Source organism: Pteropus vampyrus, unplaced genomic scaffold (genome assembly GCF_000151845.1).
Source record: "Pteropus vampyrus isolate Shadow unplaced genomic scaffold, Pvam_2.0 Scaffold31, whole genome shotgun sequence".
NCBI classification, from domain to species: Eukaryota; Metazoa; Chordata; class Mammalia; order Chiroptera; family Pteropodidae; genus Pteropus; species Pteropus vampyrus.
In genome coordinates, this window is record NW_011888812.1 from 7,750,383 (window position 1) to 7,771,048 (window position 20,666).

Consider the following 20,666-nt stretch of genomic DNA (forward strand, 5'->3'; position numbering starts at 1 on the left):
GACCCTCGTAGAGTCATTACTGATACTTTGCATTTCACATTTGCAGAGTGTGGTACATTATATTTTACAAATAGATTTAAAGTCGTGCTATCGGAAGATGGGCTGTCAGGTCCATCTCTACATTTCTTGAATCCCAGAGCACCAAGAGGATGCTCGCTCTTTCCTTCTCTTTATTGACAACGAAATCCCCATAGAACAGAGTTGAATGGAATTTATATTGTGTTCCTGTTCGAATGGCACATGGGGAGGAGGAATGCATCGTTTAATAAAACATTTCTTGGGGAGTAATTTTCTGAAAAAAGAAAAGAAGAACCTTTTCCAGTTAAATCAAAATTTGACCTGGGTATTTTATTTGGTAAGAGAATACTTAATTTAATGGCAGATTAAAAATGACTGGAGGTTTCGAAGCATGTTTTTTAAAGGTCTCTTCTGCATTTGTTGTAAAAAGAATGATTAGAAACTATAGTGTTAAATGGTTAGTTTATTATTTTTGTTTCCATGGCTACAAATCAAGCAGATTGATGTAAATCGTGCGTGTTTTCTCCTCATTCCCACCCCCTCGCAGGCTTTTGTAGATTTCTTCTCTCAGTGCCTCCATGAGGAATACAAGAGCAAGGGCATCTTTGTGCAGGTGAGTAGAGTTTGTTTCAGTTAAATATCCCTGTTGTTTTGTGGTTTCCCCAGCAACTGTTGCCATTTTGGCAACAAAAAAAATCACGTTCTCAAGTAAGTGAGCGTGATGTTAGCGTACTTTTAAAGACATGATTGTTTTTTAATGCACTTTAGATTTTAAAAAACTATTCCCTAGAGTTTTAAAGTAGGGATACCTAGAGTAGAAGTGAATGTAGTGTAAACAGTTGAAGCATAATTATTATAAGCTCTTATGGTTTTATTTTGAGAGAATTAGACTATCAATATCTCTTAGCTGATAGGTATGTAAGATGTGCCATGGCTGTTCCAAAGCCACTGTGTGCCAACTACAGATAGGGCAGAGAGCGGAACAGAAGAACTGACTTTTATGAGAGCAAGGATGGTGACATAACACCAGGATGATAAAAATAAGGTAGTGATTTTTAATTTTTTGAAAATTGTGGTAAAACATACATAACAGAAAAATTGTGGTAAAACATACATAACAGAAAACACCATTTAAATACATTCACATTGTTGTGCAACCACCACCACTATCCATCTCTGGAATTGTTTTCATCTTCCAAAACTGAAACTCTATCCATTAAATAGTAACTTCCCATGTCCCCTCCCCCAGCCCCTGACAACTTTCTGTGTCTGAATTTGACTGTGCTAGGTACTTCATATGAATGGAATCATACAGTATTTGTCCTTTTGTGTTTGGCTTTTTTCACTTAGCATAATGATTTCAAGATTCATCCGGCTTGTAGCACGGGTCAGAATTTCCTTCCTTTTTAAGGCTGAATAATATTCCATCGTGTGAACATACATCACTTAGCGTTTCTCCATTCACCTGTTTTGGGTTGCTTCTGCCTCTCGGCTGCTGTAAATAATGCTGTGTGAACATGGGTGTACACTTATCTTTTTGAGACCCTGCTTTCAATTCTTTTGTGTATGTACCCAGAATTGGAATTGCTGGATCAGATGGTAATTCGTTTTTTGAGCGTGGAGTGGATAGGCTGACTGTTTTCCATAGTAGCATCCAATTTTATGTTCCCACTGGCAATGCACAAGGGTTCCAGTTGCTCCACATCCTCACCGATACTTATTATTTTCTGTTTTCTTATTTTTTTATTTTTAAATATTGCCATCCTAATGAGTCTGAAGCGGTATCTCCTTGTGGTTTTGATTTACATTTTCCTAATGATGAGTGATATTGAGAATCTTTTCAAGTGCTTATTGGCCATTCGTATATCTTAGACGAAATGTCTATTTCAAATCCTTTCTCCATTTTTTACTTAGGTCGTTTGCTTGTTGAATTATAAGAGTTCTTTATATATTCTGGATACTAACCTTTTATTAGATAATATGATTTGCAAATATTTTCTCCCACTCTGTGGGTCGCCCTTTCACTTATAGATAGTGTCTTTTGATGTACAAAAGTTTTTAATTTTGATGTAGTCCAATTTATCTATTTTTTCTTTATTAGCTTTTCAGTCATATCCAAGAAATATTGCTTCATCCAGTGTCATGAAGCTTTACACCTATGTTTTCTTTCAAGAGTTTTACAGTTTTAGCTTTTACATTTAGGCCTTTGTTCCATTTAGACTTAATTTTTATAGAGACCTTTGATTTTATTATGTAGCTAACAGATACAATGCTGTGAAAATACAATACAAAAATATAAGAAAGAGCAATTGCAGGAGTTTTTATGGGTATCTCAAATCAGCTCTTGTTCAACACAAAGAAATAATGGCTCACAGTATTTCCATGGTTAGCCACATTTTAAACAATGTCTTGGGAGAAGCTGCATTTCTTACCCCTTTTCTGCTCCTGCCCACGACCTGCCCCCACCTCTTCACAGACCCAGTGTTCGTTCTGGCTTTTATTATTGTGGGCTCGCTATTTCGCTTTTTGGACCCTAAAGCCCCCAAATGATCAGTCATCAAAATAATAGCTAATATTTGAGGGGATACTTTTTAGGCACAGTGCTAAGCACTTCATATGTATCCATTTATTTCATTGCATCTCATAACGATCTCATAAGATGGTGTGTGATCACCATCTTCTTCAAATTTATGGCAATTGGGGTTTAGAGAGGTTAAGCCACTTGCCCATGTTGAACCAGGACTCAAGTCCACGTCTCTTTGGCACCACAGCCTTTGTTCTTAACCACTGCACTTCTTGCTCCAAACCCTTAGTACAGCAGTGAGCACTTCCAGGCTCCACCTGTGCTCAGGCCATTACAGAACCAGAAAGTGCTCAGCTGCTTAGTTCCATTTCCTTCCTTATATCTTTAGCCAAGAGGGACCTAAGTGTTATCTAGATGTAGCTTCTAAACCTTTTCATTCCTTGAGTAGATACTGGTGCTAAATCACCCACAGCGAGAGGGGCCAGCAGTTAGAGGAAGAGTGGGGGCAGCCTTTCCTCATCTTCCAGGGTCAGCTTAGAGCCTGCTTCCTCTGACTCCCCACCTGAGTGTGGTCTTGCCCAAGGGACCCTTAGATGTGATAGCCCTTTGGTGTTATTTTGACTTGCGGCTTCTCATAAGTAGAGGGTATATTGGGGAGAACAGGGATTTTGAGAATCAGGAATTTTATACTAAACTACCACACTGCCCTTTTCCCCTTTCCTTGACACCAGTCATTTTAGTGCTAGTAGCTCAAAGCTGCTATGTAGAATGTGTTGTATTTCGCTAACAAGGAAACCAGTAAAGCATTTGTGTGGGCGGTAAGACTTCGATGCCACACAATGCGCCATTTTCTCATTCTGTTGAACCTATTGTAATCAAGCTATTAATGTAATCACTTTTAAACACCTACCAAGACTAGGCAGGAATTTTAAAGGTTCATTAGCCGAATGACCAGAAATTGCAACTGTTGGCAATGACCAAAGGAAGTGTTAGGTTTCGTGAGCACAGACGAGTGAGTTCTAAAATTCTGTGAATATGTAAGACTGGCTCCTCTCTTACTCCAGTGGCTTGTTTCTTCCAAAGATCTTTTCTTTTGATTTGCTGCCTCTTAATGTGGTGTGAGTAGAAGCTACTACAAAAACATACTAGCATTCGTTTCCTAAAATACTATACTTGGATTATTTTTATTTAATTCATTATTCCCTAATAATGAATTATGAATTATGTAACTTCATCAATCATTGTCTTCCTTCATATGAATCCATTTAGAGTTTAAACTTAGAATGAATTTGGTGAAAAAAAAAAATTCAGATGTTGGTGAGGGAAAGTGCTGTTGTCATTTCTGTGTGAACACATCAGAATACTGAAGTCTCATGTCAGTTCTTACCAGAGGGACAAAAAAAAATCTGGTCTAAGTGACGCCTAGAGTTAAAAATGATTGGTTTCTCTTTGGTGGTGTTTTATGTCTACACATTTTTTGGACTAGGTGTCTTTGCCGGCCCATTTCCCCTTCTACTCCATCCCACATGCTGCCTCCTGGGAGATCTTGTTAAAATACAAGTCAGATAATGTTGCTTTCCTTCACAGTCTTCCAGTGTTTAGGATTGAATTTAAACTCCAGCCTCTCTTGCCACTCCATCATCCCACCCCGAGTTCCTGCCAGAGTGGATGTCGTGGTGTCCATTACACGCCCTGCCCTCTGCAGTGGCAGTGGCTGGCCCCTCTGTTGGCACTCCCTTTCCTGAACTCCTCTCCAAATCTACACATCTCCTCTCCACCCGTTCACATCCGAGCCTGTGACCCGCCTCCATCTTTCCAGGCTCAGGCCACACTTCCTGGCCCTGGGAAACCTTATTTCACCTTTCCTTCTGCTTTCGAATTTCTTATTAAGTACCCCGGCTTGATATTCTCTGGCCCTCCCACTTCCCCCTACTTCATTGTAGTCTTGAGAACTGGGCTTTTTTTCTTGTCCCTGTGTTGCTAATTCGGGGTACACTAGAGACCTGCCTTTTGCTTGGCATCACGGAGGACTCTGATTATGCTTGGCCATGCTCTGCAGTACACAGACATCTGTTTTGAAGGCCTTTTAAGCTTCTTCTGTTGCTCCCATGTGCCCATGGTCTTGAATTTTCAACCTCTATCTCTAGAGGTCTGCCAGGCTAATACTATGTTGTCAAATTTCAGTTTCTTCTAATCTTTGGAAGGAAAGCTATCTTTTTAGGTCTACCTCCATGTAGAGTGTACATCAGGTTGCTCTTCTGAGAGAGGAAGAGAGTGTGTTTTTCAAATTGTAGGTTCTTTTATATTTAATTCCTTATTAGTATTTTTCTTTTGCTTTTCTCTTCCAACTTTCTCTCAAATTATTCTTTCCTATAATTTTGTAAGAGCATTTAAAATTTCCTTCATGAATTCAGATTTGCCATTATATGAGCATTTCCTGGAAATGCAAGTAAAGAGTAAGTAGCGACAACAAGTGATATAAATTCCCTGGAGGCGAATTTTAGGCCTGATGGACTCTGTTGATTTTTGAATGGAGGGTAAGTACATGCTCGTAAACCTTATCAAAAGTGTGCTCTGTTAGTGAGTACCATCTGTTCTCATTATCCCTATAATTAAAGCACAGTCAAAATTATCCTTAACTCTTTCAAAGGGCAAGATCATAAGTAATCTGACTAGCTAGTTGATGGGCCACAGTCCTGGGCTCCTTCTGTGTGCCCTGTGCTGATAAGCCAGTAATGCGGAGCATGTAAGAAATAGCTAACACTAAAATGACATCCTAAACTATACTTTTGGAACTTTTATTCTGTAAAGCTTTCATAAGCCTTCCTGTTTTTAAAAACTTTTTATTTGGAAATAATTTCAAATTTACAGAAAAGTTGTAAGAAAAAGAATAGTACACAGAGCACCCGAATAGCCTTTACTCAGAATCATTTATCGTTAATATTTTACTCTGTTTTACCATTGGAAAGTAAGTTGCCTACCTCATAGTTCTCTACCTCTAAATACCTTAGTATATATTTCCAAAGAATAAGGAGATTCTCTTATACAACCACACTACAGGTACCAACTTTAGAGGTAACATCGACACAATACTTTAGTTTTCCATTTGTGTTCCAATTTATAATCCCCATAATATTCTTTATAGCATTCTTTTATCCTCCAGTAAAGAATTCGTTCTAGGACCAGGTGTTACATAGTTGTCCCGTCTCTTTGGTTATCTTTAATCTGGAATATATCCATGGCCTTTGTCTTTTTATGACATTGTTATTTTTGAAGAGTACAGTACTCCTCTTTATACTTTTTATAATTGAACAGATCCTGAAATGGAAAATGAATACAAAATCTAAGGAAGAAAAGGTTCCCTCAAATGCCTCATAGAAGCTGCAGCCTCTGCCTAAAGAATATGCAGGCTACCCTGGTGAATTTAATGCTCATCGAAGGCAGATTTAGACACAATGTCTAGAATTCCATATTGTACAAATAGACTGGAGCCTAGTGTTTTCTAAAGCATAATTGTGCATCGTTTTGGTCACTTTAAAATTTAGGAAGGCATGGTTGGTACACAGGTGACTGCATGAAAGATGCTCTACCATGTGAAGTTACAAGGCTCGGTGTCTCATTTCGTGGGTATCCGCCTGACACTGGGCATCTGTCTTTCCACTGCTCCATGGCATTGAGTTGTAGTGGCCTTTCTTTTGTGAGTCAGAGGCTCTGAATTGTTTTGTGAAGACCAGAGACCTAAGCAAGCTATTCCGGTGGGGGCGAATAAAGATACCAAGTTGTCTCCAGGGATTTTTTTTTTTTTTTTTTTTTTTTTTAAATAATAGGCTTAGCAAGGCTAAAACATCAGCTTTGCGTTGTGGCTTAGTTAATTATTTTCAGTTTGGGATTCTAAATTTGAAGACCAGGACACTTGCCCACATCTATAGCTGTCAAGGGCCAGGTTGTTTCAAGCTGGCTATATTTATAATAGCAAATTGTTGAGCCTTAAGTAACTTTTAAAATTTGTTCTGCCCAAAATACTTCCTATAAAAATGTGTATCTTCCTTACCTGTTCCCTGTAATGTTTCTTTGAGTAAGCAGGAAAGATGGATTACTTACTGCTTATTGGGTTTTTAACTGTTTAAGGATGTACTTAGTTGACATTTTGACATATAAAGTATTTCTTTACTTTTACGTAGCTTGAAATACTCCTTTTAAAATTCTGGGCATGTAGCTAGACCTGTAAGTTTGCCTTTGTTTAGATAGACAAAACTTCAGAATACCTAAAATTTTATTTTAAACTCTTATGTTACATTGTCAACTTCCTGGTATAATTAGTTGTCTGGACCCTAGCAGTGGAAAGGGATCCCAGTGCTATTCTTCAGTGCTGTCCAAAACAGAGTGTTCCGTTGCTAATTCATTCAATAGCTCTTCTTTACGCTTCTACTAAGCGCTAGATACTGTTCTTTTTTTCCCCCTCCTATTTCATTTTCATTTAAATTATTTTCTCAATTACATTTGATACCCAACATTATTTTACATTTATTTCAGGTATACAGCACAGTGGTCAGACATCTACATAATTTACGAAGTGATCCCCCTGATCAGTCTAGTACTCACCTGTCACTATCCTTAGTTATTACAGTATTATTGACTATATTCCCTATGCTGTACTTTATATCCCCATGACTATTTTGTATGAAGAACTTATACAACTCAACACTAAAAAAATTCAAACAATCTAATTAAAAAATGGGCAGAGGACCTGACTAGACATTTCTCCAAGTGGACATAGGCATATGAAAAGATGCTCAAAATCACTAACCATCAGAGAAATGCAAATTAAAACCACAATGAGATATCACTTCACACCGGTCAGAATGACTATCATCAGTAGGTGCTGTTCTATCTTCACAGAGCTTACATTTCTAACAATTAATACTGTCTAGTGATTGGATTTAGTTTTCTGCTTAGCCTTCCTCCTGTCATTGCTTCACACATATCTTGATGTTTGAACCATACTGAATTACTTACAGTTCCCTAATACCACGCTCTCGTGTCATTTTCTTACCTCCTGCCGTTCCTAGTACCCCAAATGTTTTTTCCTTATCTGTTGACCTGGCAAACCCCTCCACTTCATTAAGACTCAGCTCAAAAGTTATTTCATCTTAAATCCTTTCCATCGTCTTCTACAACACATTAACCACCTCGATTTTAAACCATTGTGTAAATAAATAAATACCCTTTCCAGAATAAAATTTGCATTTCTTAGTTGGGAAAACATGACTTGGAATTCCTGGGTATGTGTCTCTTGTGTCCAGCTCCAGAGCCAGAACTCTTTAGATTGTCTGGATGGTTTAGCTGAATGATGAGTAAACTTGTGGCACCATCGAGTGGTTCAGCCAAGCAGTGCGACTTAATTCTTCTACAGTATCAAAATAATCCAATTTATGCCATTTATATAGAGGGGGGTGGGATTATAATAAAATTATGTAATTGAGAGGCATTAGACCATCTTTATCTTGAAAGAAGCAGCTCAAAACATTATAGTGTCCTTATCAGGCTTGTGATCTATAATGGGAAGTTTTTAATCTTTGCTTTTTTTATAACCAGGAAACCTGAAGCATTGTATGACATGGTTTGCTTATGTCCCTTCATTATTTGAGACGGAGTACATGCATATACTCTTTTGCTTTGTTGCTCCTCAGCTTTGCGAACAAACTTTCCTTGTGCATTGTGAGAGCCTCACTGAACTCTGCACTTCGTGTGTGTTAGTCTGAGATCTCTCTTTGGTTTGCACTTTTACATGTTGTGTCCTTGCGGCAAGATGGTTTTAAAATTAAAGACCTTTTTGATAAATTTTTTTTTGCTCATTGAGGGATAAGTGTATAGTGATAATTGCAGTAAACAAATTCTATAAAACCGAAAGTCACCTATTCAAAGTTGGCCCAGGTGTAGAGATACTTTGGGGATGTTGATTTAGTGTGGGTTTGTGGCTGCAGGGACTAAGAGACAGAGATGGCGAGTGGCAGTACTTAGGCCCTTGGGTTCTTGTTTCTTAGCAGGCAGGCCAAAGTTTGAGCTCACCTGTTAAGGAGGGTGTGTTATATTCCTTGACCCATTCTTGGGAGTGGGAAAAACACAGAACAAAAGAAACAAAAAATGAAAGAGACATGGGACCCTCCTTCCAGCTCTCAGCAGGAAGAAAATGCAGAGTGTGGAACACATCTCAATTTTATTTCTACCTTCAGTAATGAAGTTTTTAGTTTTGACCACCATGTGCTGGAATAGATTCTCTTCTTTAATAGAAATATCATTATAATTGATACCCTTTCCTTTCACACATGTGTGATAAACAGAACAGACTCATCGTTGGTGAACAGCCGTACCCAAGTTATTTCATACTATGGAAGGAACCTCTTAAATCATGACTCAGAGCTCATTGTAGTAGGATTTCCTTGTGTTGTATTGAAGTGTATCCAGAACGTCTCGAGCATATGCAATAGAGAACCTAACGCTAGTTAAGTTCCTCTAGAAGATAGTGTTCAGATTTGTCATCTCACACCAGCTCCGTCAAATGTCTTTTAGTTACGTAAGCTGTTTCCATATTGTTATACTGTTTCTCCCACAAAGACGAAAGAGAAAAAGGGATAAATTAGGCAGAAAATTAGTATTATCTCTTTAGGAAGATGTCAAAAATCTCCTACCTGGTACTTCTGTAAATGTTCAGTTTAGTCAGAGTAGAAAGCGTATCATATTCTGAATCTCTGCTCTCTAGATTTGTGTAACGCCGCCTTCCTAAAGGTTCAAAAAGGTATATTTCTGCTTATTTTTAATACTTTCTCTAGTCTCACCTTGTTTTATTGAGAGATTTATTTCAGTTTGTTTTATGCTGTCATGTTCTGTCAAGCCTGGCTTTAGGTAATGCTTCTCTTTTTTTCTCTCTCTAAAGATACAAACTTTATATTTCATCAGTATGTTTCTGCCACTCAGAACAATCAAGCATCACTGTGAATTCTGAGTTTGTGGCCTTCCTAATCAATGGCATTTTGGGGGGTGGGGGGGTTGTTGCTTTTCCAGAGTGTCCTGCCATTCTTTGTCGCTACAAATATGACTAGAATCCGAAAGCCATCTTTGCAAGCACCCTCTTCAGATACGTTTGTGAAGTCTGCGATGAAAACAGTGGGCTTGAAATCCCGAACCAATGGATACTTCGTCCATTCTCTTGTGGTAGGTAGATTTTTAAGTCCCAAACTTGGGTCGAAGATTTTCTTTCTCATTGAGTCACAAAATAGTATGTGATATATTTATTTATATAGAGAGAGAGTCTAGATTTACATCTCTCTCTCTCTCTCTCTCTCTCTCTCTCTCTCTGTGTCTGTGTGTGTGTGTATATATATAGTCTAGACTTACTAATGACTCATCTGTGTTTTATTTTAAACATCCAAGAACTTTAAAATCTACCTATAAATTTAAAAAAAATAGATTTTATTATCTGTCTATAAATAAAACAATATTATAGTAAAACATAAGATCATATGCTTTAATTTAGCTCAAATTGTAGGCTCTAATTATATTTATCTCCCCATTTTTTCCCTAGGGCTCAATAGTTTCAATTCTGCCTTCTTGGTTATATTTCAAAATCGCTATGAATCATAACAAGTCTTTCCGGGCTCACTGTCAGAAGCGTGCCAAGAAGAACTAAGCCTTGATGATTATACTGAGTAACTTGGCCAGAAGCTCCAGCTTGTGCACATTCACTGCAAGTCACCCACCCAGCTCCAGGACATTCAGTTGTCATTTTAATAGTTAAATATGGTCATAATGGGGACGAAAGCAGAAGTTTCTTTCAAGAGCTACTGACATATATCTGAATGCTACCACCAACTATTTTGAAATTTATCATAAATGCTCATATCAACTGGATACAGAACTAATATTAGCAAGAATAGCTTAATAGGAAGGAGCATGAGTATAACAAATGACAGAATGGTAGAATCACATGTACTTCTCAACAATGTCCTCTGGCCTAAAATGCCATGATGATAGTTGTATTTTCCCTGAAACATACTTTGAAAGGGCATGGCCAGCTACTCTTTTTCTTGTTTTTAACACTTTGAGGAGTAGAGATTGATTGATTGATTCACTTATGAGAGGACAATCTGCATAGCTCTTTGTAAGGTTTTCTAAAAGCATGTCCCAGTTTGTAGATTTATATGGAACTGTTCTTTCTCAGAGGTAGCTAATGACATAAAAATAATTCATGAAATATGGAGTTTTTTGACACATGAAGCCCTTGAAAATATGCTTTCTTCTAATACATATTTCTTCTCAGTTTATGTACATAAATACTGAATGCTATCGTATGATTTGTAAAGGTAAACGGGCCAAAATTTACAGACAACCACCTATGGGACCACTAAAACCCTGACCCTGGAAAGTGGCCTGCTTGGACCCCAGTCGTTTTGGTTTCTTCTGCACCGCACTAATAACTGCTTACATATGTTAGAACAGGTTACTCCTAGTAATGATGTCAGAGAAGTTTTAAATTGCTACCCTATCGATATTGATATAATTAGTTTAAAGAAAGATCATATAACAATTGTCTTGATTGAAAATATATTTCTTTGGTGCTTGAAATTAAGGCCATTTTTACACTGGCTTAATATAAATTAATACTTAACTTTTATCCTACTACATAACTTGTTTGGGGAAATTGCCAAGCAATAATTCAATATTGTGAAGCATATAGCCTAGAAGGTAGGACTTTCCTCTGTTGTGATTCCAAGGCTTGGAGTTTTAAGCACCAGTAAATTTGCAAAAAAAAAAAAAAAAAAAAAAAAAAAAATTAATTGGAGTATTTAAGTGTTTTTATCTTATAATTTTGTCAGCTAAGGACAGAACAAAAACAGAAAAACCAAATTACCATCATTATATAAAGACATTTTAGCATGTAAAAAGTAGGAAGAACATAATCTCAGAATAAGGAATAATCATTTAAATTGAATAAATTTAGCTTTATGAAAAACACATTGCCTTTTTCTCTCATTTTGTTGAAATGGTGAAACCACAGTGACCTGGACAATATTTCATTTGCTCGCACACAGTGGTTGGTTGGTTGTGGTGGTGGTGGTTATTGGTAGAGAGCTGGTAGACAGGGGAAGTGGTTGGTTTACTCTTCTAGGTGCTGGAGAAACTGCAGTGAATAAGGCAGACAAAAATTCTTGCCCCAATACTGCTTACATTTGAGTTGGGAGGAGGGGAGGGAGCAAAGGCAGAAGACAGAAAATAAGCAAAAGAAGATGGATAATAAGTGCCATGTGCTATGGGAAAAAAATGAAGCGGGTTAAGGAGAATGGGGAATCAGTGCGTGGGGGGCGGGAGTGGGGGGCTTGTGATTTTAAATAATAGACTCAGAGCAGGCCTTGGTGGGAAGTGGCCTTCGACAAGTCTTGAGCGAGCCTTTCGGTTATCTGAGCAAAGCGCATTTCAGGCAGACCAGCCTGTGCAGAGCCCAAGGAGAGAGCATACCTGAGGTGCTCCAAGAACAGGCAGGAGTACATACTTATTGAATTATACACTAGGTGATCTGTTTCCCAAAGATTTCAGAGACCTTGCCTTAGTTTAGTTGTGATTTTCTAGTATTAAATCACCTTTGCATTCTTGGTCATATTTCACTCTTTCGACACTGCTGAATTCAGTTACTTGCTGGTATTTTATTTGAAATTTTTACACCTATATTTAGGAAATTGGCTTGCAATATTTCTCATACTTGTCTGGTTTGCAAACCAAGATTATAACTTTATTAAATGTGCTGCGGAGTGTTGCCTATTTTACTACTCTCTGGAAGAATCTGTAAAAGATTAGGACAGTCTTTTTCTTGAAAGTTTATAAAAACCATCTGGCCCTAGCATTTATTTGTGGGAAGGTATTTAATTACAGATTGTTTTAATGATAATAAGACCACTCAGGGTTTCTATTTTAACTTGAGTCAATTTTGAAAAAAAAAAATAATAATAATATTCTGAGCATTTACTCATTTTTTTTCTAAATTTGTTATTAAAAAGTAACAAATTTTATTTTTTAAAACTGCTGGATATACACTTAATATTTCATTTGCTAATATTTTTTATATCTTTTCACCTTTTCTTTGACCATTGTTTCAGAAGTTTTTCTACTTAGTTTTTTTAAAGAATCAACTTTGGGCTTTGCTGTCCCTCTCTTCCCTTCTTTTTACATTATCCTGCTTCCTTGGGGGTTTATTCTGTTATTTTCCTTATTTCATAAATTGGACATGTATTTCATTCATGCGCAATATTTTTTCTGTTCTCACATTAACATCTTAAGGCTCTAAGTTTATTGGATTATCTCTGTGTGTGGGTGTGTATACACAAAGATGCACACTTTTTTTCAGTGCTAATATTTAAAAATTTACATTGTGATTTCTTTGACCTATGAATTATATTATTTTAAAAGTAAACAAGTTTTTAAAAGCACAAATTTAAGTTTTTATAAATGTATTTCTTTATAAATAACTTGTATTAATGTCACCATTACTAAGACAATTTTACATTATGTGCATTCTGATATGTCAATGAAGATACAACATCTCTTATGTGGTATTCCTGCTACAGTGTATAGCCTGAACCTAATCAAGAAGAAATATCAGAACCATCTAAAATGAGGGATATTCTACAAAGTTAACAAGCCTAAACTTGTCAAACACTTCAAATTAAAGACTAAAAAATCTGACAAGTAAATGTAACACATGATTTTGGATTGGATTCTGGTAGAGAAGAAGAAAAAAATTTTTTTTGCTGTAAAAGACATTTTCAAGATAATTACAACTGAATAAAGTCTACAGATTAGATAATAGCATTGTGTCAATGCTAATTTCTTGAGTTTTATCATTGTGCTGCAGTTACTTAAGTCCTCTTTTTTAGGAAATGCACATTAGAGTATTTAGGGATAATGGGATATTCTATATACAACTTAATCTCAAAAATTTAGAAAAAATGCATACAGAAAATGATAAAACAAATGTGGCAAAATATTAGCATTTGGAGAATCTAGGTGACGGGTGTATGGATATTCTTTGTCTTGCTTTTGCAAATTTCCTGTAAATCTTAAATGATTTCAAAATAAAAAGTTCCTATAAATCTTTCATTATTGATTTCTAAATAATTGCACTGTGGTTAGAGAATATGTATGGTAGAGCTTGGGCAAGTTATAATCTCCCTCTGACTCAATTTTTGCCACCTGAAAAATGAGAATACTTATAGTACCTATCTCACAGATTGTTATAAACTAAAATTAATATTTTTAAAGTGCTCAGAATGTAGCCTGACATAAAAAATATATATACATATGTAAATATTATATTTAGAAAGGGTTTCTGCTAATGTGATTAATTTAGGGGTCTTGAGATTTTCTTAGATTATCCAGATGGGCCCTAAGTATAATCACAAGTATCCTTAATAAGAGAGAAGTGAGAAAGATTACACACAAAAGATGAGAAGCCAGTGTGACCAGGGAGGCAGAAATTGGAATGATACAGCCACCAGAAGGTGGAAGAGATACGGAACAAATTCTCCCGTAGAGGTTCTGGAGGATGCAGGCCCTGCCAACACCTTGATTTGGGCCTAGAAACTGATTTTGGACTTCTGGCTTCCAGAACTGTGAAAGAATAGTCTTGTTTTAAGCCACTGAGTTTGAAGTAATGTTATAGCAGCTATACAAAACTAATACAAATGTAAACTTTTTATTATTACCTATTTCTAGAAATTTTATGAGACTTTATGTCTAGGTATGACCAAGTGTTTTAATGTACCATATGTACATGTAAGCATATATGGTTATATGCTTAGAACAACATTTATTACTATAATTTTTTGTATATGTCCATTTAATCAAACTTGTGTTCAAATATTCTCATATCTTGGCTAACTTTTGTCTGCCTGGCCAGCAGTAATTGAGAGGTGTTTTGAATTCTCACTGTCATGGTGGACTTGTAGTTCCCGTTTTTGTCAACTTTTGCTTTATACATTTTGAGGCTATCTTGTGAAATAAAGTTTAGAATTCTTAGGTCTTTCTGATGAGCTTAACCCTTTTTTTGGTCATGTAGTAACGTCCTTACTGATAGCACTTTTTATGTTAAAATCTTTTTGTGGTATCAATATATCTACGTCTGCTTTATTTTGTATTTAGTAGTATGTATTTTCCAATCCTATTGCCTTCTTTCTTTCTACATGTTTATATTTTAGCTTTGTCTCTTGTAAGCCAAATAAACCTGGATTTTTTTTTTTTTAATTTGGCAATCTCTGCCTTTTATAGGTAAGATTATTTCAATCACATTTTTTATGATTCCTAAAACACAGACTTAGTGATATGTTACTGTCTTTTATGCTTTTTTCTCCCTTCTTGACTGTTTTTTTAATTCAATTTCTCTTCCTATACTCATTTGAAAGTTTTATACTCTATATTTTTCTTGTGTTTTTTCCTGAACTTTTTCAGTGCATACTCAGTCTAAAATTATCTGAAGTCATAATCCCTTCTTTAATAATACATGGTCTTTAGAACATTGTAATTCTGATCAACCCTTTCCCGACTTGTGTGTTTTTGTGGGCTAGTATTTTTTTTAACCCTATAAATTAGATGTTTTCATCATTTTATATAAACATGTTGGTATAAATTGCCACGTTTACCAATTTCTTTGCACACCTCCCTTGCTCCTCAGACCTTCCTTCTGGTGCACATTATAGTTTAATTGGCACAACTGTTTCTCTTTGTTGGTGCTATATTTAATTCATAATGATGTGATTTAGAATTGATGGCATCTTAAGGTTAATGAAATACCTGATTATTCTACTGACTAGCTTCCGTTACTGGCATTCAGAAGTCAGTATGGCATTTTTTGTGTGATATATGTTTGGCCACTTTAAAGAAAACTTGATGTTCAGTGTTATGACAATGTAAGTATGGAATTTTAAACATTTATTGTTATAGGTTTATTTTATGCTTCCTGCATCTAAGAATTCATGTCTTTTATCATGTCTGAAAAATTGTCTCCATTTGAGTCTCTAGTTATGTGTCATCTCCATTCCATCTCATAACCTTATTTTCTTGTCTTTCTGAGCTGCATACTGCATAATTTATTTCTATATTTCAGTTCAATAATTCTATCTTATCTGTTGTTTAAAACTATTCATTCCTATTTTTAGTTACATTTTTCTTTTTTAAAAGTTCTAGTTGGTTCTTATTTAAATCTGCCTGGTCATTCCTGATAGTTTAATAATGCTCGCTTATTTTAAAAATTCAGTTTTAAAATTTAAGAAAGTATTTCACACATTGGCGTTCTATATTCCAAAGCTGGTGATTCTTATATCTGACATATCTGGTGATTCTTGTATCTGAAATTCTTAGGAGTCTAAATCTATTGTTTGTATTTCTCCTGACTCTCATTCAAAATAGTTTGTTTTCTTCTGTTTGCTATTTTCATTTTGAAGTCCCCTTTGGTTGGTTTTAATCTGGAGAATCCCGAGGGCTACATTGGGATGTCCTTCAGAAATAATTTTTTTGCTTCTGTCAGCAGCCCGAGAACTCTACCAAGTCAGCACCACTCACTCTTCTGGAGATACCTGGTTCAATGCAGGAACCTCAGGCTTAGTTCCCTCACCTCGTAGTGATTCCAAGAGTTACTCTCCTGCTCTTAATGCTGGATTTGGCATTTCCCGCAAGGGGCAACCACTGATGGTTTATGTTCTTACTGCTCACTGCTTCTAGCTCTGATTTCAGTTTCCTCCACTTTCTTCTCCTTGGGTTTTGTTTTCTTGCCCTTGGATATATCACTTTCTGTGACTCCAGCTTTGCATTAAATTGTATAGAGTGGCTACAAATTCATTTCGCAGGAGTTTGGGTAATTATTTGTTTTACATTTCTTCTAGGCAGGGATTCAGTATGCTGTAAGATAACAGATATATGATAGAACAAAAAAAATGTTTTTAAACTTCTGCAGAGAACAGAGGAGCCATACGCACACTTCTAACTAGCATTAATAGGGATTTTGAGGCCACTCTGTTCTAATTTAGCCAGAATTTAGTTGTATTATTCGTCTGTAGTGCCAGAAGCCTCCATTGAGTTTTCCGGTTTTTTTGTTCTGTGCTTCACTTTAAATATTTTCTATTGTCTTTTTTTTTTTTTTTTTAATTCTGTATATCTAAGAGTCATTTTAGGTTTACAGAAAAACTGAGCAGAAAGTACAGAGAATTCCCATATTCCATGCAGGATTATATTGCTACCTACCCTTCGCTTCTGGAGTCGCTGAAAGAAACCAGCTACGAGGTCCCAGGAGATGGCTCCATGTATCATTTCAGGAAGTCCTGTCTTTCCTAATTTGGCTTTCATTCCGCCATGTATTTGCAGTGGGATGGTGGTATCATGTGGCATTATGGTTCAGTTTTCTCCTGTTAATGAAACTAATATTTATACTCTCTACATCATAAGGTTGTTCTGAAAATTTGATCAGTGTATGCATGTAAGTAAAGCAGCACTTGGCATGTAAGACACTCAGGAAATGTGAAATATTATTTGCTATTATTTAAAAATAAGAATGTGTAAATGTTGCCAATTCTTTTTAGAGGGATATAACTATCAGTATCTTTGAGCCATCTGAATGCTACATACTTTAAAAACCCTGATGTAACTCCCAGGTTGCCTTAAAGCCTACATTGATGACTATAACCTCCAGTGATCTCTCCCGTCCTAGATTTTTGTCTGCTCGCCACAATTTCACATCCAAGTACACTGTTCTTTAATTGCACCTCACATAGTTTACACAGTGGTTCCTGGAAGATTTTATCTCTGGCAGCGCCTGCCATCGTGCTGGGCACTGAACAGGAGGAGTTCCTGTCTGGAGTCTGGGGAAGCATCCTCTTTCCTTCAGCACTGTGTAAACTCAGCCAAGACTTTAAAGCTTCCACAGAAATACACTGTCGAGTTGGCAGGTTCCTGTCCCACCCTCCTTCCTCAAGCTGGGCACCACTAAGTCTTTGGCAGTGAGACGTGGGCTAGGAATTTCTCTATGTGACACCTTCACTGAGAGCTATTAGTGTGATGTGCCATTACCATTATTTTCCTCGTATTGGATTTTCTCAGGGATTCAGCAGCAGGTGCTCCACAAGTGGCACACGATTGAAACAGGGAATGTTTAGCAAGACTCTGGTGTGAAATCGGCAACTAAAAAAAGGCTGCAGTGTGTCGCTCACCCAGAATCATTTCTAAGAGCTATAAGCACTTGAAGGATCTATGAGTTTTGCCATCCAGGGGGTGAGACAACTGTTGAGTGGAAAAGGGATCACCTAGAGAAAGCGAGCAACTGGGAAAGGCAGAGAGAACTCTTGGAGGTTCTTACAAAACGAAACAAGGCACTGTAAAAAATGCAAATTGCTGTGCCCTGTCCCGGACCTACTAACTCAGAATCTTGATGGGGGGCCTGGCATCTTCATTTTTTAAAAGCATCCCCTAGTGACTGTTGCAGATGATCTTCCAACCATGTGCTGAGAAACGCTGGTTTCAGAATAGAAGGCAAGGCAACCGAACAAGCAAAAGCTGCTGAGACTTTAGAAGGGCTGTCTCAGTTAAAGAGAAACGAGAGTAGTACGAATACGGGTCCCCATCAGAGGTAAACCAATTAGGAGTTTAAGGTCGACCCTGGGGTCAGCCACTTGCTAGCCTTTGTTCCCAATCCCTGATATCACAAGCATACCATAACAGGACTCAAATAGAAGACAGAAACTATATAGTAACTCAAACAGGAATAAAATAAAGAATTATTAACCATAATAAGGAATTACCTATAGGGGAAAAGGAAAACTAAAAATACAGAAATAGCAGACAGAGGGAGCAGCCACTTAAAAGTATCTCTAGGTTGACCTACCCCTAGGTTGAGGCAGAACACAAAGGAAGGTAAAAGCTGGAAGCACTCCGAACCCTCAGGAGGTACAGACCTGTGCAGTATTTTTCAAGTCATCTGCTCCAGGTGTGGGTTTCACAGGGTTCTCAAGCAAATGACAACTAGTCTCAGACAGGAGGGCAAGCTACTTCCACTGCCAAGGGAGGTTCAGGATGACTTGGGTGTTCAAGGTTGTCAGTTTCATTTGGGCCCAAGCAGATGTCCCTATTTCATGTTTTGGGATCCCATTCCTTTCCAAGTGATGCCTTAACTTCACAAGAGAAACTTAACAAGGCTGTAAATTCAACAACCATTGCAATTCAGCCCACAGAGACATGCCAAACATGGCTGGCCACTGTGCATTGCAGAGCCAGCTGAGATGAACACACTGGAATTAGAAAATAGAGCCCTTTCCTCCTCTCCTAAAATGTCCCTCCGGTATCCTCAACTGATGAAGCTTAATGCCAGGCCAAATGGCACAGGAGAAATGTTCCAGCACTGCACGCAGGGCAGTGAAGAATGGATGGATTTTGGAGCTGAGAATCGATGAGTAATAACTGGCAATGCACCTTACCTTCATTCCCTCTCCATGGTCTGCACCCCACCCTCCCAGCCCCAATAAGAACACAAATCCTGCAAGAAGATATGAGGAAACTCAGGATGCCAAGCCACATCAAGGTCATCTTTCTACTATTATACACTCACATGTATCTAGGATGAGCAAGTTGGCCCAGGATTGTCCTGGCTTTAGCACTTAAAAGGCCTGCATCCTGGGAAACTCCTCAGTCCCAGACAAACCAGTACAATTTGACACCCTCATGTGTCTGAAAGGTTTTCAGATGTTCTGTGTATCAGAATCACCTTGGGCACTTGGTAAAAATAAAAGTGATTCTGTTAAAAATGCGATTATTTTGGATACAAGTGGGCCATGGATTGATTTTTGACAAGAGTTCTACTCGGAGGCGTTAATCACTACTTTTAGGGACTCCTCAGTCCAGGTTTCTCTGTTCCTGTTCCAAAGACAATAATCATTGGGGAAAACAAAGAAATTGCATCTTTTGGAACATACAGCCAAGGTTCCTGAGTCAGAAGCAGACACTGACAAATTACTAGTTGTTGGGGTGGGGGTGGATAAAAATTGTAGTCTGGCCTTACCACTTTTCTCTTTTCAGTTCTAAGATAAATCATTTTTCTTTCAATGTCACACAGTATAATAAAGAATAAAGGATGCTGTGAAAATTAGATTTGATAGTAGCAACAATATAGGTACGCTGATGGGGTACACTGAGCTTCCGGCAGGTAAACAGTAAATAATACAATGCTTATTTTAAAGACTTTCACAGTGACTATGCTATGGTAGATAGATCTTGAAGAATAACTTGCACAAAATAGTTAATTCAGTGCTACTTTTGCTATTTTCACAGTGTAAGATACATGGTTTAACATGGCCACTTTAAAGCTTTCTCAAGAACTCAGATGAGCTGAAGAGAGGACACTTCTCTTAACATTTATTTTCTATTGTGTTCTAGAGAATCGTGCTAAATTCTTTACATACGCTATCTCATTTAATCCTCCTAACAAGAGATATGCCCGTTTTATAAAGAAGCAGAGTACTTGCTCTAGATTATATACATAGTAAACGGCGGCGTCTGGACTGAAACTTAGGTCTGTTCAGTTCACTCAAGCAAAATTTGCTTGGCACTGGAGAGCCATGAAGAATAAGGCGTGGACCCACGCCCTCTTGCAAGTGCTATGGATCGAGGTATGCACAGCCTGCAATGAGAACACAGAGGACGTGCATCCTAAACTCTTCACGGCTTTCAATATAAAATTCAAATCTTTTTGCCTAGTACCTGGTTCCCCAACTCCCTATCCCATGCTTGCGCTTGGATGTCTCCACTTGTGTGTGGGAGGTGATATCCAGAGGGACCTCGGCCTAGGAAACACATCTTCAGTCCCACCTTCGCCATATTCCGGCTCCTCACGGGGTTCCACCTAACCCTCAATCCCTTTGTTCCCCTCCTACCCCGGCCCTGCCTCTGGCACCTTCAGCAACGTGGCCCTCGAACAGCTGGGGACGCGAAGCCGGCCGGACTCCAGGAGATGATGCCGGAAGCCGCTGCGGCGGCGGCGCGTGGCGTAAGAGGAAGTGCCTGACGCCGCAGCCTGTGATTGGGAGCTGCTGGAGCCGGT

At 37.7% G+C, this 20,666-nt stretch overlaps 1 protein-coding gene and 1 long non-coding RNA gene across 2 annotated transcripts in view; one reads left to right on the forward strand and one right to left on the reverse strand.

Moving 5' to 3' along the window:
* The window catches only part of HSD17B12 (hydroxysteroid 17-beta dehydrogenase 12), a 139,627-nt gene extending 128,073 nt beyond the window's left edge, over positions 1-11,554 (forward strand). The window contains exons 9-11 of the mRNA XM_011356846.2: positions 566-631; positions 9,605-9,754; positions 10,125-11,554. Coding sequence (XP_011355148.1) covers positions 566-631; positions 9,605-9,754; positions 10,125-10,229 — 321 coding nt within the window. The 3' untranslated portion in view covers positions 10,230-11,554. The remainder of the gene's footprint in view (positions 1-565; positions 632-9,604; positions 9,755-10,124) is intronic.
* Positions 1-20,577, reverse strand: part of LOC111737785 — a 37,251-nt gene extending 16,674 nt beyond the window's left edge. The window contains exon 1 of the long non-coding RNA XR_002779562.1: positions 16,826-20,577. This is a non-coding gene — a long non-coding RNA (uncharacterized LOC111737785). The remainder of the gene's footprint in view (positions 1-16,825) is intronic.
* Between the last annotated feature and the right edge of the window lie 89 nt (positions 20,578-20,666).